At 31.3% G+C, this 27558-nt stretch overlaps 2 protein-coding genes, 2 long non-coding RNA genes and 3 other non-coding genes across 7 annotated transcripts; 6 read left to right on the top strand and 1 right to left on the bottom strand.

Moving 5' to 3' along the window:
- Positions 1-2639: 2639 nt before the first annotated feature.
- On the top strand, positions 2640-5913 carry LOC133695365 (BTB/POZ domain-containing protein At5g66560-like). The gene is made up of 5 exons (XM_062117314.1): positions 2640-3148; positions 3245-3314; positions 3405-4709; positions 4971-5566; positions 5713-5913. The coding sequence occupies exons 1-4, from the start codon at positions 3111-3113 to the stop codon at positions 5544-5546; spliced, it is 1989 nt and encodes a 662-aa protein (XP_061973298.1). The 5' UTR covers positions 2640-3110; the 3' UTR covers positions 5547-5566; positions 5713-5913.
- A 10148-nt stretch (positions 5914-16061) lies between these two features.
- LOC133693237 (uncharacterized) lies at positions 16062-16834 on the bottom strand. The gene is made up of 2 exons (XR_009842104.1): positions 16675-16834; positions 16062-16579 (listed from the first exon to the last, which is right to left on the bottom strand). It is a non-coding gene; the product is annotated as an uncharacterized LOC133693237 (long non-coding RNA).
- Positions 16108-16198, top strand: LOC133695513 (small nucleolar RNA SNOR75). The gene has a single exon (XR_009842464.1). It is a non-coding gene; the product is annotated as a small nucleolar RNA SNOR75 (small nucleolar RNA).
- Positions 16306-16374, top strand: LOC133695557 (small nucleolar RNA Z105). Its single transcript, XR_009842497.1, has one exon. It is a non-coding gene; the product is annotated as a small nucleolar RNA Z105 (small nucleolar RNA).
- A 1682-nt stretch (positions 16835-18516) lies between the features above and the next one.
- TRNAI-AAU (transfer RNA isoleucine (anticodon AAU)) lies at positions 18517-18590 on the top strand. Its single transcript has one exon. It is a non-coding gene; the product is annotated as a tRNA-Ile (tRNA).
- A 174-nt stretch (positions 18591-18764) lies between these two features.
- Positions 18765-20570, top strand: LOC133694622 (oxygen-evolving enhancer protein 1, chloroplastic). Its single transcript, XM_062116217.1, has 2 exons — positions 18765-19119; positions 19635-20570. Exons 1-2 carry the CDS (start codon positions 18880-18882, stop codon positions 20388-20390), a joined length of 996 nt encoding a protein of 331 aa, XP_061972201.1. The 5' UTR covers positions 18765-18879; the 3' UTR covers positions 20391-20570.
- Positions 20571-22997: 2427 nt separating this feature from the next.
- On the top strand, positions 22998-23787 carry LOC133693630 (uncharacterized). Its single transcript, XR_009842143.1, has 2 exons — positions 22998-23285; positions 23491-23787. It is a non-coding gene; the product is annotated as an uncharacterized LOC133693630 (long non-coding RNA).
- Positions 23788-27558: the final 3771 nt, after the last annotated feature.

The following is a 27558-nucleotide window of genomic DNA, read 5'->3' on the forward strand; positions in this document are numbered from 1 at the left end:
AAGAGGGAATAAAAAGGACAAAAAAGAAAAAGAAAAAGAGTACAGGTGTTGATAAATTTGAGTTGCATTCTTTATTCATGATTCGCAAGTCGCAGATACCATTGTGACAGACAAGTTTTAGATAATAATTGCAACTCATCATAGCGTGCTATATCCCTAAATTTTATTTTCACTGTGGTATATTTTACCAGTTTTTTTTTAATGTGCTAAAAAAACCCAACAAGATACCCACATTTGAGCATTTATATAAGAAAAAAGCATTAGTCTGACCTTGGTAAATATATGGCCCTTTATTGTTTGTATCTTGGTGTACTTGAGTGCAAGATGATGATGGAAAAAATAAAGAGAGAACACAAACAGTTGTGTGCCCAAAATGAAGCAGCTAGCTATCATTCCTTTGTGCATTTTGTCGAGTGATTAGTCACAAAAGCACGTGCATGTAGGAACAAAGGGCTCCATTAGTCCACTTCTAAACAAAAAAAAAACAATTATCCTCCCTCCCTCCCTCCCTCCCTTTGAAATTTTATCCAGCAGAAGTCTCAGTTCGGCAACTATTTCTGACGTCGCCGTCACATTATTTTATGTCCAAAGTCGTTTCATTATTTGATAATTATTCACATGACTCCCTAATGACTAATCCCAATTCCCATCCTTTTTGCCCGTGGATGCCTCCTTTCTTCTTTTTCTTCCCTTTCCTTGTAGTTTCCTGTTTTCAATTGCATCCAAAAGAAAACAAATAAATAATATTTTTTCTCAATAATTTGTGTTATGAAGGTCATATGCTCAAATTTGTATTTAATGTTGATGAAAGTCCTTGTAATTTCAAAATTATCAGTCAAGTTCGATGAAAGTTTCAGCCCATCAACATGCAATGCATGTCCTCCTTCGGTTCCTAAGCTTAGATAGCTTGGTCTCAAATCCGAAAATACATGCATCTTCTTTGAAATCATGATAGCTAGAGCGTGTTTGGTATCGTGTTAGTGAAATATTTTGGTACGTAACGTCTTAGTAATTATTTTTTAAAATATTTTTTATTTAAAATAATATTTTAAAATTTTTTAAAATTTATATATTTAAAACATTAACGCAAGATTTTAAAACAAGCAGGCAATTAACGTGATCAAAATAAATAGTAAAAACCATTATTTCCTATAAAACTCATAAATGTCACACAGAAATGCTTCAAGCATGTCATCTTGATTCTTGTTATCAGAATCTGTAAGGAGGTCAAATCCAAAATGTTAAGACCCAAATGGTGTTTAATGAGACGAAGAATCAAGAACCCATGCACCTCTCGGCTATGGTCGCAGCCACAAATGTGAGATTCAATTACCACAACCGGCAGAGAAACACCGGTCCTCCTTGTTACTACAGTGTTAGCCGTTCATGGGAGACCGCAGCATTCAAACCATTCTCGTCAACTCATAAATGTGGTCATAAATGGAGGCAAGGTAGGGTGAGATGGTAGATATGATGCCATAAATGAAAGTGAGCGCCCGTTTTTCCTGATTTTCAAGGTGTCGACAAGAGATTAAGATCTCAGCCAATTGAAATCGTGGAGCTGTTTGCTTCTCTTTTATGTGGGTCACGATCTCCATTTATGCAGGACTAAAATCATGGAATGGATCTTAAGTTGGCCCCATTTTTATTTTTTATTTTTTTTATTTAAGCATCAAAACCCTTCCCTCTAATCCATCTTTAAATGGGCAACCACTGTAATGGTGGTGTTAATTAGTGGACCACCTTGGAGTGGCTGTTCTTGTGTCTTTTAACTACTCCTTTGACACTTTTGATTAGGATATTATTAGCTTCCAAAAGGAGAAAAATGAAGGATTATCATCTCTCTGTTTGCTTTGCTATTAACTATTTATTTCCAGTTCCGTCAGGTATGTTCCAAATGTAAAAATATATTAATTGGACTTGAGGGCCTAGCTGCTGTGGTCAATCATGTGACTTGTTCCGTTCCCGTCCCGGGTTCGACCCTCTATGTGCACGCCTGTCACCCCCGCGATGCCTAACCTGCCCTTGGGCTTGCAGGATGTCCAGTGGGCCGTGAGGAATAGTCGTGGTGCGCGCAAGCTGGCCCGGACACCCCACGTAAATAAATAAATAAATATATATATATATATATATATATATATATATATATATATATATATATCAAAATTTTCAAACAACAGTATAAAAAATATCAATTTAACGTTATTTTAGACCAAAAAACAATTTAAAAAACAGGTTGAATCACAAAAACAAAATGGTAAAAAAAATTCAGTACTTCTTTTTATTTGAATTCAAAATAATAATGTAAGAAACAAACCCATTTCAAATCTTTCATTAATAATACAATTATGACGTGTTTTAAACTTGAGTAATAAAATTATAATTGTTACTTAAACTATTAGAGGGAGGTGCATACTGATCAAATTACGGACACAGCAGGTGACTATTAACCCAAGTCAAGTAGCATGTGTCTCTTGTAAAACATTAAGAGTGAAATAATCTTGGGTTCAAGTTTGAGCGAACCCCCATTTTTCTAATGCCTTGAAAAAGTGTAGCCATCGAGCTATATTGATTGCTCCTCGAAGGTTACAATCGAATATAAATGTAGACACACACTATAGTCTACGCAAAAAAGTCCCAGATGCAATGGCAATGGCAATGGCAATGGCAATGGATAAGGATGATGATGATTATAATGATGGTCTTTACAAGGTGTAAGAAAGAAAATTGTTCCAAAAGACTTCCTTTCGACTACTGAAAGAGGGATTTTTCAATTTAGATTAGTTAAGATCCTGATCTCATTCAAACATGAAAAAAGCGAAAGAAATCTCGATTGAAAGAAGAAAAAGAATGATGTCATTGAAACCCTTTGTAGAAATCTGTTCAACCTTTGTTTGTCCGTTTTGAGCTGTGGGATTCACTTTTATGATTTGTTGTCACACAAACCCCACACTACTCTTACTTTAGCCCTAAACAAACATTTTCTCCTATCATTCATTCTCACACTTTGATGCCAAAAACCCTCTACGCTCTTTCCCTCTCTTCTCATGGATCTAGCCTAGTTTTCAAGAAACAGCCTCTCAAAGAAGCAGATTTTCTTTCAAATTAAAATGGCAGCTGAGAAGCCTAGCTCTAAAGGGCAGGCATGGTTAGTGGATTAGTTTGCAAAGCTAACTAGTCTTCTCTTGCCCGTGTTTCTTTTTGCTCAAACATAGACTGTTTGTTCATGGCTTCTTTCTTGCAGGTTTTGCACAACTGGGCTGCCAAGTGACATTGTGATTGAAGTAGAGGACATGACCTTTCACCTCCACAAGGTAAAGTATAACCCTCGTAGCAATGTTCCATGTTCAAGTCATTTTCTTTCTTGCTCACTGGTGGCTCTGTATTCTCTTTTGGTGGTTAAGTTTCCTTTGACGTCAAGAAGTAGAAAGCTTCATCAACTAATAACAGAGCAAGAAACAAATCCTACAACTTCAGCCACTCAAAGAGATGACCACCAAGAAGAAACAGAAGAAGAAAGAGATGAAATTGAAGAAATCCTTTGTCAAATTTCTCTCCTGGACTTCCCAGGAGGCTCTGAAACTTTTGAGATGGCTGCAAAGTTTTGCTACGGTGTGAAGGTAGACTTAAACTCATCTATCATTGCTCCTCTTCGCTGTGCCGGAGAGTTTCTTGAAATGACAGAAGAGTATTCAGAAGATAATTTAATTTCCAAGACAGAGAGGTTTTTCTCGCAATCTGTGCTTAAAAGTCTTAAGGAGTCTATTAAGGCCTTAAAATCTTGCGAGCGGGTGTTGCCACTCGCTGAGAGTTTAGGCATTACTGAGAGATGCATTGATTCTATTGCTTCGAGAGCTTCCTCTGTCGATCCAGCCTTGTTTGGCTGGCCGGTCAGCGAAGCAGCAAATGAGAATGTTAGAGCTGGTTCCAGTCAGGCCCTATGGAACGGGATTGGATCCACGGTAAGAAGAAAAGGAAGCGGTGCCAAAAGCAATAATGCGGATTCTTGGTTTGATGATTTGACACTTTTGAGCTTACAGTTGTTCAAGCGGTTGATTTTGGCTATGAAAGTGGGAGATCTGAATCCGGAGATTGTAGAGAGCTGTTTAATGTACTATGCCAAGAAGCACATTCCTGGCATATCAAGATCAAATAGGAGGCCATCTTCTTCATCATCATCTTCAATTGCTTCAGAGCGTGAACAAAGGGAAGTGTTGGAGACTATTGTTTCCCATCTTCCATTGCACAAAAGTTCTAGATCTTCCACAACTACAAGGTTCTTTTTTGGTTTGTTAAGAACTGCAAATATACTAAATGCAGCTGAAGAGTGTCGGTCCACATTGGAGAAGAAGATTGGGTTACAACTAGAGCAAGCAACACTAGATGATTTATTGATTCCTAGCTATTCATATTTGAACGAGACTTTATATGATGTGGATTGCTTGGAGAGAATCCTAGGCCACTTCTTGGATGGACTTGAAGAAGAGAGAAACGCAGGTGAGATTGAAGCTGGCGACGATGGTGGAGGTAGCAATGTGAGACCACCCACTTTAATGCTTGTAGGAAAGCTAATTGATGGCTATCTTGCCGAGATTGGATCAGATGCAAATTTAAAGTCTGATAGGTTCTACAATCTCGCAATTTCACTACCGGAGCAAGCTAGACTCTTTGATGATGGCCTTTACCGAGCTGTAGATGTGTACCTCAAGGTACATTTTGTTCATTGAGTTATTTTTAATTGTGCAATGAAATATTACGAGCAGTCATGTATTTTTGCATATTATAGATAGATTTAGTGCTGTGTTAATGTAGATCACCATTTCTATAAAGAAGAAATATAGTAGTAGATGGTCAGGTTGTTTTGTTTTCATAATGCATGATTCAATATTCTGTTATAATGATCCCTGTATGGAAATTTATGCTTCACAGTAAAAAAAGCTTATTGTTTTTTTGTTTTTTTATTCTTGAAGTCACATCCATGGACATCAGAGGCGGAGCGAGAGAAGATATGTGGAATCATGGATTGCCAAAAGCTCACAATAGAAGCGTGCACGCACGCAGCACAAAATGAGCGGCTTCCATTGCGTGCAGTGGTTCAAGTTTTGTTTTTTGAGCAGTTACAACTCCGCCACGCAATTGCAGGGACATTGATTGCAGTGGAGGCTGATTCTGCAAGGCCCTCCCTGCTAAGACGGAGGGAGGAGGAGATAGAGGCAGAGGCAGAGGCAGAAGCAGAAGCAGAAGCAGGGGCAATGCAGGAGGGTAACAGTAACGCTTGGAGGGGAGCGGTGAGGGAAAATCAAGGGCTGAGGCTAGACATGGATAGCATGAGGACTAGGGTACATCAGCTTGAAAGAGAGTGCTCAAATATGAAGAGGGTGATTGAGAAGATTGACAAGGAGGGTCCACGTGAGCATAACGGAGGGTGGAGAGGGTCCTTGACGAGGAGGTTTGGGTGCAAGTTTAAGACCCAAGTTTGTGATTCTCATGAACAAGCGGTTGTAAATGCTAGGAAGGGAAGACAACATCATCATCATCAACAGTAGATGTCTCAGTATGGGAACAGGTGGTCTTGTTATTTAGTATACATTGTCTTGGTTGAGTGGACCAAATTACACTGCGTAGTGGGTGTCCATAAATTATTATTTTTAGCACATGTAAGTTACTTCCACTTGTGATTATAAAAGTTGGCAACTTCTTTTTGTTTTGAAGGATGCTGTTTTTCCACCAATGATTCCGTTGAGTGTCCAAATTGACACATCTTTTAAGGTGATGGGCATCGCAAAGCATGGAGGGCAGTGGAAATTGCAGGTTCTTTCTATAAAGTTTGTGTAATTTGAACTGTGTTGTGTATCTGTGGGTCACTCCCAGAAGTTAAGGGTTGGAAATAGCATTCATATATCATTGGAAGCATCACATATTCTATTCCTTTTTGTCCTATTACTTGTCCCTTTTTTTCTCTTGGAACGTTCTGTGATGAACTGGAAGTCAAGGTGAAGATGACACAAGCATCTTGCTGTGTTCTAATTTCCTTCTATTCATGATGAAGACTGGTATGGAACAATGTCTTCTGCATTCTGTCCAAGAATCATTTTGCGAAACATGGTACGAACCCCTATCACATGGGGTCGCATGGGCCTTTGCCTATATATTTCTTTTTTTTGGTCTAGGAGAATTGCTGAGAATTGTCTTCACTTTCCAACTCCATTTTTATAGATTCTTGACTTAAATAGGACGAGAGCTAGTGAAATAAACATATATTTGCAATTATGAAGCGGAGGTGCTGCTTACAGAGAAAAATTATGACTCGGACGTTCATTGCTATTAGGCTTTCGTGGTGTGTATAGTTCTTATCGATATCTCAGCTTTTATGCCCATTTCCTCCAATAGGTCTTTTAGGCCTTCGCGAACCAACTTGTATCCGTCGGTGGCCTATGGCAGTGACCGCGATAAGAGTTTTCAATACATTATTATAGAGAAAAACTAAAAGAGATTTAGCTTTTATGTGAGCATTTTAATAATGATTTTTTTTTTATTTTATCATTGAACTTTTATTGGATGTTTTTCTAGCAAATTGACAATCAAGTTCTTCTAATTTGTTGAAGGAAGACAATTCAAAAAATAGAAGATCATAGTATAAAAAATGGAGAAATCAAGTGGCTAAATAGAAATTGATGTGAAAAAATTCACTTCTGCCTAAATACTTTCATTTTCATTCCTTTGGGGTCTTTTTAGTCTTTGAAATTTTATTTTCGATCTAAAATTTTATTTTTTATTTATTTTTTATTTTCTAATTTGATAGAAAAAACAGAATCATTTGAAAACGTGATAAAAGAAAGTGTATCATTCCAACAATAAAAAAAAATAATCTTCATGTTAATGAATTTTATTTGATGAGGGGTGTCCCATTGAGGTTTGTTTAAAGCTTGATCTTGTCTTAAAAGGTAGATTATGTCGAGAGATAATTTTTTTTTTAATTTAATTTTTTATTTTTGAAGAGAATTTTAGGCTATTAAATTGGTTTTTTGGGTTCTAAGGTTTTTTTTTAATAGTGAAAAACAAGTAAAAAAATAGATTTTTTGACTAAAAAACCCTAATCCTTGCTTTTTTTATTTACACAATGGTGATCGAATTACAAGCAATAGTAAGTGATGCATCATCTGTCCTTGCAAGTGATGGATCACCTATTGTATTTTTTTTTTTTAGAAAAAATAGTGATGACATGCCATCCTCCGTCACAAAAAAAATATGGCCCAAACTTTTGTGTTTATGCTTTTTTAAAGGTTTAGTGGGCTAAGCCAGTCAAGTTAGCATGTTTAGAATTTTTTTTATTTAATTTTAATCTTTTAATTTTATCATTCAACATTGTGTGTTTTATTGATTTTTTTTATTGGTTTTCTTTTCTTTCATTTGATCTTTCAACATTTAATTGATTTTGAATTGGTCTTCATGATTTGTTTTGATTTGCTTTTCTTAGGGTTATCGTGATCTCAAATAAAAGTTTTGACATTTGGTTGGTGCTAAATTTTGCAATGGTCTATTTTTATTATCATATAATTAAGTAAAAAATAGTTTTAAAAACAAAGTTATCAAACCCAATGAAATCCATAGCCTATGTCATAGTTTTCACGAGTCAAGTCGTGAAGCCCGGGTGTTGAATTGATGTCTCAGAAGCTGCTGATGTGGAGTCTACTGATGTGAAGCTGATAAGAGTTTTAGATTTAATAGAACACTTACTAATTTGAAATTGTCAAAATGTGTTAGGATTGACATAAATCTTCTTTATTTTGTTATAATCTTCTTTGATTATGATATGTAACAACAACAGATTTAGCTACTTGTTACTTGCATTTTGGTTTTTTCCAATCGCTTAAATAAGACCTCTATTAATTAAAAAATCTATTTGGCCTCTTGTTTTTGTACTTTTTATCAAATTTAATTTCTTATTTCCAATCATTTTATATGAAATAATGAAAATTTTGGATTTAGTAAGTTCCTCCCTATACTCTTGATTATTTGATTTTAATGTATGTATTTGAATTAGTAAGTTCCTTATTTTTCTTCAGTTTTTTTTTCCTTGTTTTTTTTTTCCTTGTTTTTTTCTACCCTCCTTGTGTCTATCTCTCAATAAATATTGTGAAGCTAAGTAGGAGGTGTCATCAACTAGTTTATAATAGAATCACATATCAATATTTAAAGGTGATTTAAAACTAAAAAAATACATTATTTCTTCTTTTTATTACAACGATGATGGAAAAATTATAAGAAATAATTTTTAGTGGTAGACAATTAATTAATAAAGTAACACATTTAGAAATGAAAAAAAAATTAGAGATGAAACTCTTTACATGTATAAATCTAACATGAAAAGAATAGGACATGAACTTGGAAAAAAGATTTACAAATGGTAACATAAAGTATTCAAAGTTTATTTAACATTTAGCCCTTGATTATTGAAAAAAACCTAAATGTCATCAGTAAAACATTATAGCTCGTGATTATATCTACCGTGGATTAAAAAAGTTGATATCGTTATCGTTATCGTTCTCTCATTCCCTACTTTCTTCTCTTGACATTCAAGTATTGGTCCTGACTTGCTTCTCGACTCCTGTAGGCTTTTAAGATCTTTTTCCTGTGTTTGGTTGTCCTTTAGCGAGGTTGAGCTAGGAACAACCAACTTGCATGGTTGATCGTGGTTGCACTTTAGGATTATGTAGCGGGTTTTTTTTCCTTTATCAGTGAGTGGGGTGTGTCATCAATGTGCATTAAATACACACCCCACTTATGATGTACTTGGCCTTCATATGTTCATCAAGAGAGTGGGGGTAATTGATTTGCTTGGATTGGATGTGGGCTTGTTTCTAGACGATCTTCTTTGGGTTTTTTTCTACCTCTTCTCTCTTTCTTGGTTTCGTTTGGATGTTTCTATACAAGGCTCTCTTTCATTTTTGGTTTATTTCCCCTTGTATTTCTTGTTTGAATAGCTGGTTTCTATGCTTTTCATGTCAGTTTTTTTATCTAGGTTGATTAAGACGTTAATGGTTTAAAAGTTTTGGTTGTTGTTTTGCTGTTATTTTTTTCCTTAGAATATTTAGGTCAACCTCTTTCTACGAGTGGGTATATAAGCTTCTTCTTTTTTTGTTGAGTTCTGCTCTTATTTGAAATGTTCAAGCCTCTCTCTATTTGCTCGTTATTTTTGGAATTGTGTTGTTCTGCATTCTCCCGGCAATTGTCATGGTGATTAGTCTTCTGGGCTGTATAGTTTTGTTACTGTTATTTTACCTTGTTTGGTGCTTTGTTTGTTTGTTGGTCTACTTTATGTTTGGCCTTTTATCTTTTTGCTAGGTTGGCCTAGTTGTTTGTGAAGCTGTGTTTTGCCGGTCAACTGATTATTGTTTATGGTTTGTGTAGACAGTTTTTCATCTCTTTTTTGCCTTCTATGTTGTTCTCTGTCCGGTGTTGTCTCTCGAAATAAAAAATTTGGCTTGCTCTCGTTTGTGTTAATTTTTTTCCTCAAGGTAGAAACCCAATTGCATTTATTTTATATATACACGGAAGTTAGATGGCTCTTTTGCATGGATTGTTATATATGTTGGCTTGGACTTTTCGGTTAAGGATATCTTTCTTCAATGTTCTTGGTGCATTTGAAAGTATAATATTATTTATTTTTTAAAGTATTTTTTAAAATAAATAGCAATGATTTGAAATAAAAATAAGAAAGATATTTCTTTAATTAAAACCTCTTTATCTTATTAACATTTGTTTTTGGAATTTTTGTCATCATAATATTTATTGTTTTTTATAAACAAAGACTTATAAGAATCATAAAAACAAGTTTTAATAATTTTGTCATAAATGCATTAAAAAGGTATAAGGATAATATATATATATATATATATATATATATATATATATATATATATATATATATATATATATATATGAAGGGCTTGAGAAAATGTGTGTTATCTATTATTATCGTTATAATCTTGAAAATAAAGTAAAACTAGAATGATATTTAATAAAATAATATCTTTAATTTATTTAAAAGGAATTTAATTAAAATTGAAGAAAAAAACCATGAAAGCTTTAGCGGAAAAAAAAAATAGACTAGACACTTGGGTATGGGGAGGCCATCACGTCTAGCCTATAACAAAATAGGGCAAATGCATATGGGCATGGACAACCTTTTTTTTAAGTGGGCGAATGATACATCATTGCCTATTGCTATAAAAATAATAGAGTAGATGATGCATCATTTCTATTGGTAGATAACATGTCATCTACTAATTTATTTTTTGTCCATCAAAAAAATGATTGAAAAGACAAGTTCAATGTTTTTTTTATCTTAAAATCTATTTTCAACTAATTTTCACAAAACAAATTCAATAAATACCATTCAAATATTAATAAACCAATTTCTCATTAACATTTATTAAAACAAATCATCCATGTTGGCCACATCCTACATTATGATGATGACAACAAAACACAATTGATAGAAATTGTGGAATTTATTTTCTTAGGTATAATTAGGTGCAAATCAACAATAACAACTCTAAGGCCTTGTTTTTTTCCAGAAAAATACTTTTCTAGAAATTATTTTCCTCACTTTTCTATATTTGATAAACATATGGAAATTTAATCAAAGAAAATTAAATTCTGGTCAAAGGAAAAACTAAACTTTAATAGCTGGAAAGTGTTTTCCTCTTTTTATTCTTGGAAAACACTTTCCTTTTTGACTTACGGACAATGAAACAAATCTCTCCCTCTTTTTCTCACTTTCCCATATTAGTTTTATTGGAACAGATCTCTTCAAAAAATCACTTTGCATGGCTGTAAATCTCTCTTTCTCAAATCTCTTTATTAAAACAAAAGATCATCATAATAATTTCCTTTTTATTCTTTGTTATCTGTAATAATTTTCATCGAAGCTCTCCATTGAAGCATTGAATCATCTTATTTCAAGTAACTGTTTTCCTCAACTATTTCTTTATTATCTGCTTTTTTTTATGTTTTTTGTTTGGATTTTTAGTTATGATTGTGGCATAAATCTTGTGAGCCTGTTAATTTGTTGTGTTTTTCATGTTTTGTTTGGTTTTTAGGGAAAAAATTAGAACAATTCAATGCTTTTTTTTTAAATAGGATCTTAGGATCTTCCTTGTAAATTGGTTTGTTGATTCAATCTTAGATGCTTATTGTTCATATTCTTAGCGTTGATCATAGTTCACACACCTTCAACTCTTCTATTTGTGCTGGGTTTTTTTTCTCATTAGAAGCTAATTAGAAATTGATGTTACCAGCACTAATTATAAACTAATAAACTAATAACTTACGAACAATGGTTTTTTTTGTCTAGTTTGTTTGCATATTGTAGTCTTTACAATATGCAAATAAAATAGAAAAAAATAAAAACTCACAGGGTCTCTGTAAATTGGATACATTGAAATTTCTTCATTTTTGTAGTCTTTACCATCAAGTTCATGCTCTATCATAAAAGAATTAATTTATTTAAAAGAATATGTTAGTCTTGCTAGATTTAAAATTTTTATTCTTTTTTATTATTAATCTAGTTGATTTTAAAGATTATTTGTTCTGCCATTTGTTTTGAGCCATAGGTATTTTTAATAAGTTATTTTTATAAACAATATGTAAATGTATCCAGTTAATAAGAAGCATGGATTTAGACCAAAAAAAAAAAAGTTAATGTACACAACAACAAAGACATTTTCACATATACTTCTAGTGAAACTAGACTTGTTCAGCATCTCCAGACAAATTTAACGTACCTAATGTCGATGTCTTTGCTTTATCCTGAACCCAAATACTGTTGGATTTCCTCTTGATGAACAAGAAAGTAGTCAACAATTTCTCTACTATTAATTTATCTTCAGCCCCCTGAACGTTTAAAAGTGAAGCTCTTTCACTAGTATACATCAGTGGCTTGATACAACAGATTGAACTGAACATGACATGTAGAATTACAAGTATTTCTAGCTATCAAAGTATATTGATAGTATCAGTTTTATCATAATTTCTTATATTGATTGTGTAAGTATTTGATATGCTTTTTGAATGTTTATTTCTCCAAACTTTTTAGGTTTCATTATCAGAAAACTCACTTTCTTATTATGGATAGTAAGATTATCCATGCAACATGTATGAGAGCAGTTGTAATTGTCATAGCTGCAGGGGTAGCTATTATTGAACAAGAAAGAAATAGAATTTATATACTAAGAGAATCATGTATAAATGCAATTGCTAAACAAGAATTCTATATTGATAGTATATTGCGTCGAACAAATTCGTATGAAACCAGTTGTGTTATATAATTTGTGTGATGTTCTCACAAGTTGTGACCTATTATGATCAACTCAAAATGTGTCTATTAGGGAGCAAGTAATTGTGTTCTTATAAATTTTAGGTCAAAAACAAAGATTTCATTTTATTAGTAGTATATACTATAAGTTTGTTGAAACTATCCATGGTTGCTTTAGAATTGTATTAAAAACATTTCTTAAGTTATACAAGCATCTTATCAAAGACCCAAGGGATACAGTTCCCGCGAAGATAATGAATAATCACAGATTCTATCCTTATTTTAAGGTATGAGAACAATACCAATATTTTTATACATTAATTAATTACATCTAGAAGAAAAGGTTATAAATTATGTTTTCATTTTTATATGGGATTATGTGAGAGCAATTGATGGTACTTATGTTCCTGCAAATGTTCCTGTTGAAATTCAAGGAAAGTTTCGAGGTCGAAAAGAAGAAACAACACAAAATGTTTTAGCAGCTATAACTTTTGATTTGAAGTTTATATATGTTTTAGCTGGATGAGATGGATGAGAAGAAAGTGCACACGATTCCCAAGTTTTAGGTGATGCACTATCAAGACCTAGTGGTCTAAAAATTCCAGAAGATATAAATTAAATATTTATAACATTCAATAAACATATAAATTGTCTAATTAGATAAAGATAATAATAGCTTTTATTTTTCATTTATAGGAAAATATTATCTTAGTGATGTCGATTATGATATTTGAAAAGGAATCATTTCTCCTTTTCATAGAGTTCGATACCACTTGAATGAGTTTACAGAACATTCACCAGAAAAATGAAAATGAGTTATTTAATCTTCGACACTCTTCATTATGAACCGCTATTGAGCGAGGGTTTGGTATTTTAAAAAGTCATTTGAGATCAATTGATGAAAAACCTTTTTGGTCTTACGAAACACAAATGAATGTTGTGCTTGCATGTTGTATTATTCATAATCATATAATGGGAGTTGATCCTTATGACTTTCTTATAGAAGAAATATGTTCGGAAAGTAAACCAATTAGAAGAACAATCATCTTAAACCAACGGGAGGAGAGGGAAGAGAATAGAGAGTGGATAACAAAAAGAGAAATGATTGCATCAACTATGTGGAATAGTTATAATACTTAAAGAAACTAGTAATTGAGTGTTAATCATATGTGTTTGTTTTCATTGTCTTTCTTAAGTTTGATTTGTCTTTGTTATATATTTGGATTGTTTGTTGACGTTATTATAATTTCTTATGTATTTCATGTGTTCTTTTTTAAATATTAGTTGTATTTTTTTATATATAAAATTAGTTCAATCTAAATATTGTATGATTTTATTTTGTATAAATTTGTGATTTTGTTTTGTAGAAATGAGTACCGCGAAGAATTAAAAATGCAAAGGTAAGCACTTCACATGGTCTAAGCCTATGTCTCACATGCTACTTGAGATACTAGTCGAGGAAGCACTTAAAGGAAACAAGTCTTTTTCCACCTTTAAAGTAGAATCTTTTTGTAATGGTAGCTACAGAAATTAATCAAAAGTTCAACATGCAATGCGAGCCTAAGCATGTGGACAATCATCTCAAAACTGTAAAAAAAAAAATAGGGAATAATAACCAAACTTAAAAATAAAAGTGGTTTTGGTTGGGATGATTGTTTAAAGATGATTACGGTTTCGAAAGATGGATATGATGAAGAAGTGAAGGTATGATAAATAATATATTCTATGTAATTTTTACATTTACTTTTGTTTCCAAAACTTTATACAAGGAATTGAAAATTGTATATTCTAATCTTTATGAACAAGCACATCTCAATCATAACAAGTATCTCAACAAAAAACTTGATATGTATGAACCAATAACAATTGTTGTTGGAAAAGACATGGCAACCATAAATTATGCCAAATCATATGCTGATATCAACCTGGAAGAGAATACTGAAGTGCAATATATTTCAATTGAAAATGAAAGGGAATATGAGGAAACTTCAAAAGGTAAAGAGACATCTTCCTCAAGTGCACAAAAAAGACAACATAAGAAGAGAAATTAAATGTATAAAGATGATAGTGTTGAAAAGTTGTCTAAAAAGATTGGAGATGTAGCGTTTGCAATTAAAAGCCTAAGCAAAAATCAACTTGATGTTAATGAGCTATATACAAAAGTGATGAAAATTGAAGGTTTTGAGAAGATCGCTCTTGGTAATGCTTTTGATCACTTGGTCTAAAATGAAATGTTGACAAAAGCATATATGGAAAAAAAATGTTAATTTGAGGAAAATTTAGGTTCAAAATTTTGTAAACCAATACTACTATAGGCCTGATTGCTAAGATGATTTTACTATGACAAGAAAATCTATGTTTGCTATTTGACAAATATGTTTACCTATTTTATTTGATCTAGTATGTTTATGATTGTTAATTTGAACTAATATGTATGTGTATGACATCAAAACTTAATATTTATGCATAACAATGTTTGATGTAAGATGTGTATATTTGTTTCCTAATGCTTAATTAATTAATATATATATTAAAGGGATAATTATCCATACCTTTTTTTTAAAAAAAATATTTATCAAAAAAACTCATCAAAATATTTTTGTATCTATTTATCTCTAAAAAAAATATCCATACCAAAAAAACTTAAATATCTAACTCTTACTTAATACCATTAACTAATTTAACTTTCTTAATACTACCAGAAAATTGTTTTGAGCTTTTACAAATGAAAAATACATTAATAAGTGTTATTTAAGAAATATTTCATAAAGTTATATATCTATAATATTATATTCAAAATATTTATATTACATATATAGTTATATTTTATAAAATAAGCTATATATAATTATATGATATAATAAAAATTTCATCATTATATTTTTTAGATCTCATTCTTTATTGTAAGTGATTAAATATTTGTATTAAATATTCTATATATGTTAGATAATTTTTTAAAAATAAACTATTAAATTATTAATAAGTTATTTTTCAGCTTATTTTTCATGACATAACCAAACACTAGAAATTGTTTTTCAATATATTTTTTTGACACTATCAAATATCAGAAAATAATTCACTTTTCAGGAATTTACTTTCCAAAAAAAATAACTTTCCAGTAAATAAACAGAGTCTAAATTTAACTAATAAAATGAGATGTTTCATGTAGACTAAACAAAATAGGAATTTTGAAAATCATTACTGTAAATACAAACTAGTGTTAATAAAACATAAATTGATCACATCAGTGAAAGAAAAAAAAAATAGAGACACCATTTTCTTTTTTCCCAACTACATAGATTTGTTTTTGGATTTATAACAATTCATTGTCTTTTATAAAAAAAAATCTAATATAAATAACTTTTTATTGTAAGAACTCTAATACTAATTATCAATAAAGATTGTGCGCATCACTTATTATATTTTATCAATATGACTTTACAAAGTGATTTTAATTAATATTTATAAAATTAAAAAATAATGTGAAATGTGAAAAACTATATATATAACCATAAGCGACTTGTCAAACGGATGAAGTTGGGAGGGCAGCCTGGTAATTTGAGCAGATGATGAAGAGGAAATAACAAGAAAACCCTAACCCTAGTACTCTTTCAGCTATAAAATCAAAGCGAAGGCCACGACTAGTGATGATGCCAGCTTATCCTCCTCATATTTTCGTTTTCCCATCAATCATATTTTCCTTCGTTTTTCTCTCCTTCTCTTTTAACGATTGCAATCATCATTTGTTTTTTATTTAATTATTGTTTACACTTTTCTTTTCAATGATTTCTCGGTGATGAAGAAACATAGATGACGAGTCTGATCATTTTTCCATTCTTTCAAATTGTGAGGACAATTCGAGGCATTTGTCTGAGAGGAATCCTTTTTATTCTTTTTCTTATTGAAAACAATTTACTAATATAGTTACCTAAATGTCCAATTTTGTTTCTTTGGTTGAGATATTTCTGTTTGAAGGGATGAAGGGCAGGCAATAATGATGAAAGATTTAAGTTATCTTATATGTATGATGATTCAATACCTCCTACTCATTCTGAATGCCTGCTTTTCTTTTGATTTTGTGTTAGTTCTTGCATCCCTTGAGGGAGAAGGATGATGCAGCTATGATGAGAAAGCAATCTTAATCTCTCATAAGCATTGAGGGTTTTTACCTATGATTGCATTTCAAGCACTTTTGAGCTGGCTTTCCTTCTCCTTGTGACTGCTCCCCCCTTCAGCTGATGAAACCGAATTTTTTCCAGTCTGGAAAAAAATATTGAGTTTGGATATTGAAATTGATGAGACCGAAACAAGACCATGGGAGAAAAATAAATTGTTGAGATCATTTTGTGATTTACCTAAGAAAATGTTTTGAAGCAAATTGGGTTTTCCTAGTTTTCTGCTGCAAGAGACGAGAAAGCAATGGTTTCTTCGAAATGAAGTCAATTACAATCAGATGGTAAAGCATTATAGATTGTCTATCAGATGAGAATGCATTCCAGAGCGTGTTTGAGAGTGCATTACATATTAGAGCGTGCATTACATGTTAGAATATGGTTATATTTTAAAGTGTATTATAAATAATAATTTTTTATTTTTAAAAATTTATTTTTTATATCAGTTTGTTAAAATAATTTAAAAAAATTGAAAAATATTAATTTTAAATAAAAAATTTAAAAAAAATTAATTATTTTTTAAAAACGCTTTTGAAATATAAAAAATAAAAACAGTATTTTCAATTTACTGGTAACGGTAAATATATAAAAATAATAATATGTTAAAAAAAGTTTTGTAATATTTGTTTTTTTAAAATATTTATTTTTAATATCAATATATTAAAATTAAAATGATTTGAAAATATAAAATATAATTTTAAACAAAAATAATTTTAAATTTTTAAAAATTATAATTTCAATCATGTTTTCAAATATTACTTAAACTCCAAAGAAAATAATATTGTTGTTGCATCAAGATAGTAAAACCCTGCTTCTTATAGATTTTTTTTCTGTTGGAATTTTTTTTTTAATTGAAAAAAATGTGTTTTTGTTTTGAAATATTTTAACATAATCTCATTGAAAGGTTCTATACATATGCCATGAAGACTTTTTTTTCCTTTCCAAAACATAAATCTTTCTATGAAGTGTCTGCAAAATCAAAATATTAATTCAACCAAGATAATTTCAATTTAAATTCAAACATAAATTAACTTAAATGGTGTTGATTTAATTAACTTGATAAATTCAAAAATAATTTGCATCGATAAAAATATAGTTTTCCTAAAAAAAAATAAAAGACATTGTTTTATTAAAAAAATATTAAGGCGACAACAAATTAAATCCACTTGAATCATGAGATTATAAAATGATCTAAATCTACTCGAGTCAACTCATAAAATTCATGGTTTGGATCATGAGATTAAGATAATTTTAGAGAAAATAAATCAAAACAAATGATAAAACCTAATTTATAATCAACTAACTAAATGAAAAAAAAAATTAAATGCTAAAACTGAAAAAAAAATCAATTACAAAATAGATTAAAAAAACTCGATTTAACTGAGTTAAGTTGCCAAACCCATGATATGAGTCACGAGACTAAGATAACCATAAAAAAAAACCACAATAAATTATGAAATTTTATCTCCAATAAACTAAGTATTGAAAGATAAAATTAAAGTAAAAGTATATATTAAAAAAAAACTATTTGAACAAAACTTCCAGCCAAAATTTCTGGAACGGGTCGAGATTATGAGTAAGATAAAATTTATTTCGGTTTGTTTTTATTTTTTAAATTGAAACAACATACATTGGTCATTCTAGACGAAGCAGAATGAAATTGACCGCTTAGAGTTATTTGTGATGTTTTGTTTATGGATTGACATGATAAATATGTCAAGGCATTCCATTTGAGAATACCAAAAGACAATTATAAAAAAGTGTTTAGAATGGTGATGATGAATATTTTTTTTATTTAAAAATATATTAAAATAATATTTTTTTATTTTTAAAATTTATTTTTGATATTAATATATTAAAAATATTAATTAAAACTAAAATACATAAAAAATTTAAAAACTCGGATCGGAATGAAACACTAGAGTATAGAACTTGCTCATATGTTTAAGCTTTGCCAGGACTCTGCAGTGTTCAGCTACAGGTAAATAAAAAAGAATATAGTATATTGAATCAAGCACATAAATTGGCCTATTAGCTCAGCTGGTTAGAGCGTCGTGCTAATAACGCGAAGGTCGCAGGTTCGAAACCTGCATGGGCCAATCTAAATATTTTTCGTTTAGATTAATCACAAACATCGCCATCCAGTCAAGAGGAATCCCAAACCCGATACTTGCCACGTGGCAAACTAAAAAACCAGAGGCATTACCTTCAATCAACCAATAGGAGAAGGCCTTATCCTATCTCTTTATCTTACCCACACCAAAGCCAACCACCTTAACCAGCACAAAGCACTTCTTCTTCTTGTGATCACTCGCTCTGTTTTTTTTTTTCTTTTTTCTTTTGAATACATAGTTCCAAGCTAGACAGACAGACAGCAGTTGGAACTAAATGGCTGCCTCACTACAAGCAGCAGCTACACTGATGCAACCCACCAAGGTGGGTGTGCCTTCTAGGACCAGCCTTCAACTCAGGTCTTCTCAGAGTGTTTCCAAGGCTTTTGGCTTCGAACCAGCTAGTGCTAGGATTTCCTGCTCTTTGCAATCTGACCTTAAAGACTTGGCTCGAAAGTGTGTAGATGCTAGCAAGATCGCTGGCTTTGCTCTTGCTACTTCTGCTCTTGTTGTCTCGGTACGTATGAATGTCTTAATCAGATACTTTTAAACTTCTAACGGGTATATAATTTAGAGTTTATCATATTCATATTAGACTACCAGGACTATAATATGATTGCCCTGCTCTATCAATATCATGCATGATGATATATTAAGCTGACCCTGTCCTGTTTCTTTGCTTGTTTTTTTGTTCATAAACTGTTAAAGTACGTGGTTCAACAGCATGATTAACTGTTGAGAACTCGATAGGAGAGATTTAAGGCCAGGTTCCCAAAATTGCTCATGTCCATCTTACTTTGGCCTTGACATTTTAATAGCATTACAATGGCATTAGAGATTTTGAGCCGTATAAAGTACTTGCTCAACGGGAAGGGAAGCAATCACATGGTAAGATCACCGTAATTAGTCAGTGTGGATTGATTATTAGAGACCATCCCTTTGCTGCAGATTTATATTTAAGGTTTCAATGTTACATTGAGGATTAAATCCGAACCCAGGTATGATATATATATATTTTTTTTCATATTTTAGGGAGCAAGTGCTGAAGGAGTTCCAAAGAGGCTGACCTATGATGAAATCCAGAGCAAGACATACATGGAAGTAAAAGGATCTGGAACTGCTAACCAGTGCCCAACCCTTGATGGGGGAGCTGAGTCATTTGCCTTCAAGCCTGGCAAATACAATGCTAAGAAGTTCTGCCTGGAGCCAACTTCATTCACTGTCAAGGCTGAAAGTGTAAGCAAGAATGCCCCACCTGAGTTCCAAAACACTAAGCTCATGACACGTTTGACCTACACCCTCGACGAGATTGAGGGACCTTTCGAAGTCTCTCCCGATGGAACCATCAAGTTTGAGGAGAAAGATGGTATTGACTATGCTGCTGTGACCGTTCAGCTGCCTGGTGGCGAGCGTGTGCCTTTCCTTTTCACCATTAAACAATTAGCAGCATCAGGAAAACCAGAGAGCTTCAGTGGAGAGTTCCTTGTACCATCCTACCGAGGTTCATCTTTCTTGGACCCAAAGGGAAGAGGTGGCTCAACCGGTTATGACAATGCAGTTGCATTGCCTGCTGGAGGCAGAGGAGATGAGGAGGAACTACTCAAGGAAAACATCAAGAACACCGCATCATCAACAGGTAAAATCACCTTAAGTGTTACCAAGAGCAAGCCTGAGACTGGAGAGATCATAGGAGTGTTTGAGAGTCTTCAGCCATCTGATACTGATCTGGGAGCAAAGACTCCTAAGGATGTCAAGATCCAGGGGATCTGGTATGCTCAGCTTGATTAATAGAGCTCTTCTGTATACAATCCGTGTATTTATTCTTCGTTGAGATTTTGCTAAGTGTTTCAAGATGCTGCTAAACTTTTCTGTGACCCAAATGAGTTGCACTAAACTATTTTATTTTGTGCTGTAATTATCAAGCCTCTTTGTAATCATCTTTGGAAATTAAGGTCCATGGTTAGATAATTGCAGGTTGTGGGACGGTAGGAGCTGAGGTCTCAACAGCTGCACTCTAGACAGAATCATATGCCAGTAGTATGCAAAATTTTAAGCCCATTGGGACCATAAAAATGGAGGAAAAATCACTAAAAAACCAAACAAAAACTAACAAGAGTTGAATCAAGAGGGGGCTAATTCCAAATCATTAGATTGCTTGCTCCAAGATCACAAAAGAGCAGTTGTGCACAGGAAGAGATTAAAGAGAACTTACATAATTCATTAAGAAAAACTACAATGGTGTTCAAAGATTTTAGCAGGACCACTAAATAAGTGATTCCCTGTGAATCTAACATTGGCAGAGGAGGAAGCTATAATGGGAAAGGATTGTATTTGCTACTTGTGACTAACAAGAAGCATTTGTTCTGAACTCAATAACATCTACTATAAATAAGAATGAATCTTCATATTACATAAAAACACGCAATCAAGATTTATTTTCTCAATACAATTTCATTTTTCTGTTATTGTATGGTATGTCATATATCACCGCCCTGTATCTCTAATGGTTTGCTTTTCATCGACATGAGTCATGCGTAGAGATGAGTAAAAAAATCAAAAAACTGATTAAAGTGAGAAAACCGAAAAAAAATAATCGAAAAAACCGAATTGTGAAAAAAAATCGATTAAACGGATTAAAATTTCAAAAAAACCGACCGGTTCGGTTTCATAAGCCTGAAACCGAAAAAACCGATTCGAACCAAACCCAAACCAAAAAAAAGGAAAAAAAACCGAGCCAAACCAATTTGAATCGGTTTTTTCTAAAAAACCGAACCGAACCGAAACCGGTTGGTTTGAACCGGTTTCGGATTTTTTTGTAAAAAAATTTCGGTTTGGTTACTTTGTTTTGATAAAAACCGAACCGAACCGAAAATGATCACCCCTAGTTATACGGATTAGGGTTTGATTTCATTTATTTTTTAAACTTTGCAACTAAGGTAATTCTAAAAAAAATTATAAACTTTGCCAATAAAAAAATCATAAAAGGATGCAACGCAAATAAAAACAATATAAAACGACAACAAATATAAAAATATAAAATCTTTAAAAGAATGAATCACACAAAAATCATAATTCATAATTTTATTGATAAATATTTCTTTTCAAATAGTTTGTATTTCTAAGAGGTTTATAATTCTTATATATAAACCCAAAAACCAAGCTAAACAAACTATAAAACCTAAAAATAAATGAAAATAATAAAATTCTTTAACAAACTAAAAAAAATAAAATTATTAACCATATTATTTGATTGCCTAGACTAAATAGGAAAAATAATTTTTCTTAAAATTCATCATCAAGTTTAAATTATTATTTACTTTGATCTTTTAGATATCCAATTAATCAATTCTCTTCAATTATCTTTTTTTTTTTTTTTACTTTGGATGTATAATAATTTTAGAAATTAACTCTATTCCCTTCACTTTAAAATTTGTATAGAACAAATGGTGAGGTTAAAGGTTAAAGAAAACATCCAGATGTTGATTTTATCATTTTTCTCAAATTGAATCATGTTCTAGCAGGCCAAAATAAAGGTTATTGACAACAACAATAGGAGAGAAGGCTATGATTTGATAGGCTTAACAGTGTATTTAGTGAAAGAAACCCAATTAATTTGGGTAGATTTTGGAGGAAGGAATATAAAATGTGTAACTTGGTCAGGAATTTATAAGATTCAAATAAAGATAAAATTAAATATAATCGGACTTGATAACAAAAATATTAACTACTGAAACTTCGAGTAGAATCTTTATTCTCCAATTTAGAGATTTTCTAGTAAATTTTCAGGAAGTCCATAGTCAAACTTTTTTCTGGGTCTCAATTCCTTGAAAAAAAGGAAAGGGTTTTGTTTTTCTTTAAGAAAAGTTAATGTTTTAGCTGTTAGGATTGGTAACCGCTGCAGCTTCCTATATTGGAAAGCTCTGACAAGTCTAGACTTTGTCTCCTAGTAAAATAGGAAGGAAAAAAAAAAGGATTACTCCTATGGAGAATGATGGAGCAATATATGCCTAGAATACGTTTTAGGGTTTATAGCTAGCCTCCTCCTCCAATTTGCTTTCGCAAAAGAAGGAAGAAATTGAGAAAAGAGACCATTAATTATGGGGGAGCATGCAACTTATCCTCAATGGGTACTGCACTTGATAGAAACAGAATTTTACGAGCTGTGTGAAAATCATAGTGATCCAAATAGAGCAAAACACTGCAACTTCTTCTGTGTGGATTGCACTAAATCACCACCGTTCTGTGACCACTGCAACAGCAACAATGTGCATAAAGGGCACCAAGTCATCCAAGTAAGTTATATGTTCATAGTCCCTGCTTCTTAATTATATATAATAATTAGGAGAATGTATTTAATCATTGTTTTTTTGGAATATTTTTCAGGTTTACAGATCTTCATACAGTCCAGGAATCAAAATACCTGTGATAAGAACACTGTTCGATATATCTGAGATTCAGCCATATTCCATAAATAGGAATTCTATTATTTATATCCAACAAAGAACTTCAAAAGAGAGTAGTAATGGATCAGTAATAAATCAAAGTCAAAGACCTCTGAGCAATCACAGCTACAGTGAAACAAATCATAAGAGGAAACGTAGGTGTGAATCATGTCAATGGGAGCTGACGACATTAGAAGATTCATCTCATAACTACAAGTTTTGCTCGGTGGAATGCAAAGTTGTAAGTTCTGATTAATGCTTCTGATTATTATTATTATTATTATAGCTTTTGTTTCTGTATTAATTTTCTTCAATTTTATGTTAATGCTGCAGCTGGGCCTCTTTCTTGTTGGATATTTGCAAACATGTATAAAATACAATAAAACAAATCTTTCAAATCATGGATTAATTAACAGCTTACTTTACAAGTTCAATTTTGGTTGCAGAAAGGATCAAAGCGTTCAAGACAAATAGAAGATGATATTGAGGTCTTTGGTTCCATCAATGGGTGTGACGAGCAGTGTTGTTATGCTGGTAGAAAAAGAAGAAAAAGTATTCCCAGAAGGTCTCCTTTATCTTAGATTTTAAGCAAGAAAGTAATTGTGAAGGAGCTTCCCTGGTAATGTCAGTCAATGGTTAACTTCACAAGTGTAAGATCAACAGATCTAGTTGAAATTATTTAGATTAGACTTTCTCAGATGCCTATGTAAACACTTCAGCACATGTAAGATGTTTTTGCCGGTTGGTGTGTGTTTGCTATTGGCTTTGCCAACTAAGTTTGCCTCGTAGTCCTATCAATTCTATTAAGAGCATGTAACTGTAAAATGCCAGTTCATTCATTTAAGATGCCTGAAACATGAATTATTTTCTAGGGTATGTTGTGTGATTGATCCCGTGGTATTAGTAATTACTTTTTAAAGTATTTTTTATTTAAAATTGTATTATAATAGTATTTTTTTAAAATAAAATAAATTATTTTTAACAACAATATCATAGAGAAGGAGAAAATCTAATTCCATCAATAATTAATCCAATTATGAAACAGCAAATCTAGCTAATAAATTACTCGAAAAGACAATAATAAATATTTCTTATGAATCATGGATTAAACGCTGCCTTCAAGAATTTGCCTCAATCCGTTGCATTAATAAGCATGTGCGACGAATATATACACTCTGAAATGTTGCAACAGCAAAAGCAAGTCATTTTCATAAAAAGTTGCTTTGTGAAGTTTAAATTCTTTTAAAACTTGTGTTTTCATACAGAGAAGAAGGTTAAAATGATGATTAAAGAGGAACTTTTTTATTTTTTAATCATTAGAATTTAATGAAATCTCAACTAAGATCGGTCACTAGAAGAAAAATTCTTCTAAATTTCTTAATTTTGATCCCAAAAACAAATTGAATAAATTACTCTGACTATTTTATAATTTAGTCATATTTTCACTTTAAAACTAAATATTTGAATATTATACTTTGCAATTTTGATCAAAACATATTTTAAAAATCAATAAAGAGACTATAATACTCTACATATATATATATATATATATATATATATATATATATATATATATATATATATATATATATATATATATATAAACGTAGAAGGTGACCATAACCACACTCATTCTCTCTCTTCTCTCTTTAGGTCCAAACCTACCAACCAAAATACAAAACACAAAATAAAATAAAAATTTAGTAGATCAAGCAAGCTAGTAGATTCAAACCACCCAATAAATAAACAACTAGCTATCAAGCAAAACAAGAAAACAATAAAAAAACCCAATAGATCTGGATCTTAGTATTGAGTTCTCGTCAGCAAGATAACTCAGTAGATCCAAACCATCCACAACTTCCAACTATCAAGATCCATTACCCTTCTTCCCCACACCACTCTTATCTGCCTGTAGTCATCCATCCCCACCATTTTTATCAGCTATAAGATCAATGTGGTTGTTGACCTCTCTGACATATTTATCTACACATGTACAAAATGAAAACAAAATTCTCTCTTTCTCTCTAAGAAATTAACAAATTAAATTTTCTCTAATCCTTAAAATTGTATTTTTAAATTCTCCATTGAGTACTGGACTAATGTCTCATTAACATCATCTATATGTTCTCTTTTTAACGATTTAGCTAGGCTTCAAATACCAAATGAGCCGGTGGAAAGTAAAATTCTCATTATAACTTATCTTTGTTTGAAAGGATCATAAAATCAAAACAAATTAACACTTTATAGAAGAAAAGCTAAAAAAGCTACATTTCTCACTTATTCCTGATATGTTAAACATGAGGAGGTGGAAGCTAAGAAATTGATAAATTGGGGCAATATACAACAAACTCAAGGGCAAATATATAAATAAAGTGAAATTAAAGCTGTTAAAGAACACTAAATAAACTTCAGGGACCACAGATGTTGAAATAATTAATGATCCTGTAATATGTGGATTGTTATAGGAAATAATTAAAAGAAGCTTAGCTTATATTTTCATATCTAATTTGAGGTTCATCACAAATTCATTAGTGGTGTCATTTATGGAAATTGAATATAAAGCTAGTTCATTCTAATCCATCACAAGAAATTCTTTTCATGGTTGATGAAACTCCAAAATATGAAAGAATAATTGATCTCCATACTATAGAAACTCTAGCTCCTCTAGATCTTCACCAACATTTTTATCATGTGTAAGTGTTCAATAATATTATTCTAGCCATATAAAAACATCTTCTTACTCTTCCATTCCATCAACAAGAAATATAATATATAGCTCCATTACATGCACCACGTCTACATAGATAACTCTAGTTCTATATATATATATATATATATATATATATATATATATATATATAAAACATGACAAAAACAACATAAAAGTAAACACGATACTCCAACTCTCCAAATAAGTTGCTATGAAGAGCACTCCTCAATAGGCTCTATGTTGAGTTTTCTGAAATACATATATATAGTGAAAATAGTAAATTTAAAATTTTTTAGGAACCCCAAGGATCTCGTCAGATAGATTTAAGGTCGTTTAGGGTTTAATCAACGATTACTAGAATATAAAATGTTCTTCTCGGTTTTGAATAATTACTTTAAGGCTGAGTCGTTGCAAATCACAAGTCGTCCAATTGTCCAGCCTCTAAGGGTAATCAACATAAACCACCAATAAGAAATCTCTTAATTGTTATGTCTTTGAGTGTTAACTCTTTTCTTTTGTGTTTTTTAAGTGTTTTGTAACTTACGTAGTTTTTATCTCTGTACAGAAAATAAAACGCATAATATTATATTTATAGAAAAATCTGAAAACCCTATAAATGATAAAATATCAATTTCCCCCTAGTTTAATTTCTTATCAATGGCTATTATGTGTGTGACACATTAGGTTCTCTAATAAGTTAGTCTAAATATAAATCATAATCCTAAATAAAATATGATTAAATAAATAAATTTATTATCAATTCAATAATTGATTGATTTATATTTGAAGATCAAGTATAATGTCTAGCAACGTGTCATGATCTCTCAAATATTAGGAAAGTCAAAAAATATTTGACTTAACTTTTTAGCGATCAGTTTCTTAGTGTGATTATTATTTCTTCATCAATAATATTTTGATTTAGATATTATGGTATGAAGTGTATCTACACTGTCAAATCATGTTTGTTTTCAATACCATAGTCACTAATTATTTGAATAAGATTTGAAACTCTTTTCAAATCTTATCTTTCAAATCTTATCTCACCTTGCGCAAAGATTTATAATCAATACAATTTTAGAAAAAATATAATATTTTTTTAATTCATTTAAGGTGATGAATCATCTCTTTATTACTTAAACATCTTACTATAGTTCATGTTATATCCAATATCTACCCGTTTAATACCCTTGATTAGGACAACGTGTAGTAGGATCAAAATATAATATTTCCTATATAAGATAACTTAGTGATCTCAAGTCTAAAGATCACTTACACAACTGTCACATGAGTCTTTCTATAGACACATGTGATCTCTCCGTATAAAATTCTCATGTGGGTCAGTTCAGTATATATATCATTTAACAAGCACTTATATGTTAGTTATAAGTATCTTCACACCTTATCTTATGAAAACATAGACTTCTTTTCATAAAAGAAAAGCCATAATATGTATGAGTCTCAACAAGTCTAATTAATATTTAGTCTTAATAGAATATTGACCATGAATATTTAAGAATAATGTTTTGATGCAATAGAAATTCAATAATTTCATTTGCTCATTTGCAAAATATTTTTTTCTCATGGACTTTATCTTTACTCTAGATTAAATAATCAAATATTGGATTTATTTATCAAATATTTGATATTAAAGATAAATAAAACCTTTTGTTAAAATTAAATATATTTACATGAACAAAGTCAATGTCATGTGTAACCAACCAATTAGCTATAAAATGTATGCATTAATAATCTCCTACTTGCACTAAAGTCAATCACTCATGTATCAAATATCATATTGCTATAC

This window comes from Populus nigra, chromosome 5 (genome assembly GCF_951802175.1).
Source record: "Populus nigra chromosome 5, ddPopNigr1.1, whole genome shotgun sequence".
Lineage (NCBI taxonomy): Eukaryota > Viridiplantae > Streptophyta > Magnoliopsida > Malpighiales > Salicaceae > Populus > Populus nigra.

Excerpts from the sequence above, each read along its gene's own strand:
- LOC133695365 (XM_062117314.1), top strand. The coding sequence starts at position 3,111 with ATGGCAGCTGAGAAGCCTAGCTCTAAAGGGCAGGCATG. Across the intron at positions 3,315-3,404 it reads TGACCTTTCACCTCCACAAG|TTTCCTTTGACGTCAAGAAG; the intron begins GTAAAGTATAAC and ends TTGGTGGTTAAG. Across the intron at positions 4,710-4,970 it reads CTGTAGATGTGTACCTCAAG|TCACATCCATGGACATCAGA; the intron begins GTACATTTTGTT and ends TTATTCTTGAAG.
- LOC133694622 (XM_062116217.1), top strand. The coding sequence starts at position 18,880 with ATGGCTGCCTCACTACAAGCAGCAGCTACACTGATGCAACCCACCAAG. Across the intron at positions 19,120-19,634 it reads CTTCTGCTCTTGTTGTCTCG|GGAGCAAGTGCTGAAGGAGT; the intron begins GTACGTATGAAT and ends TTCATATTTTAG.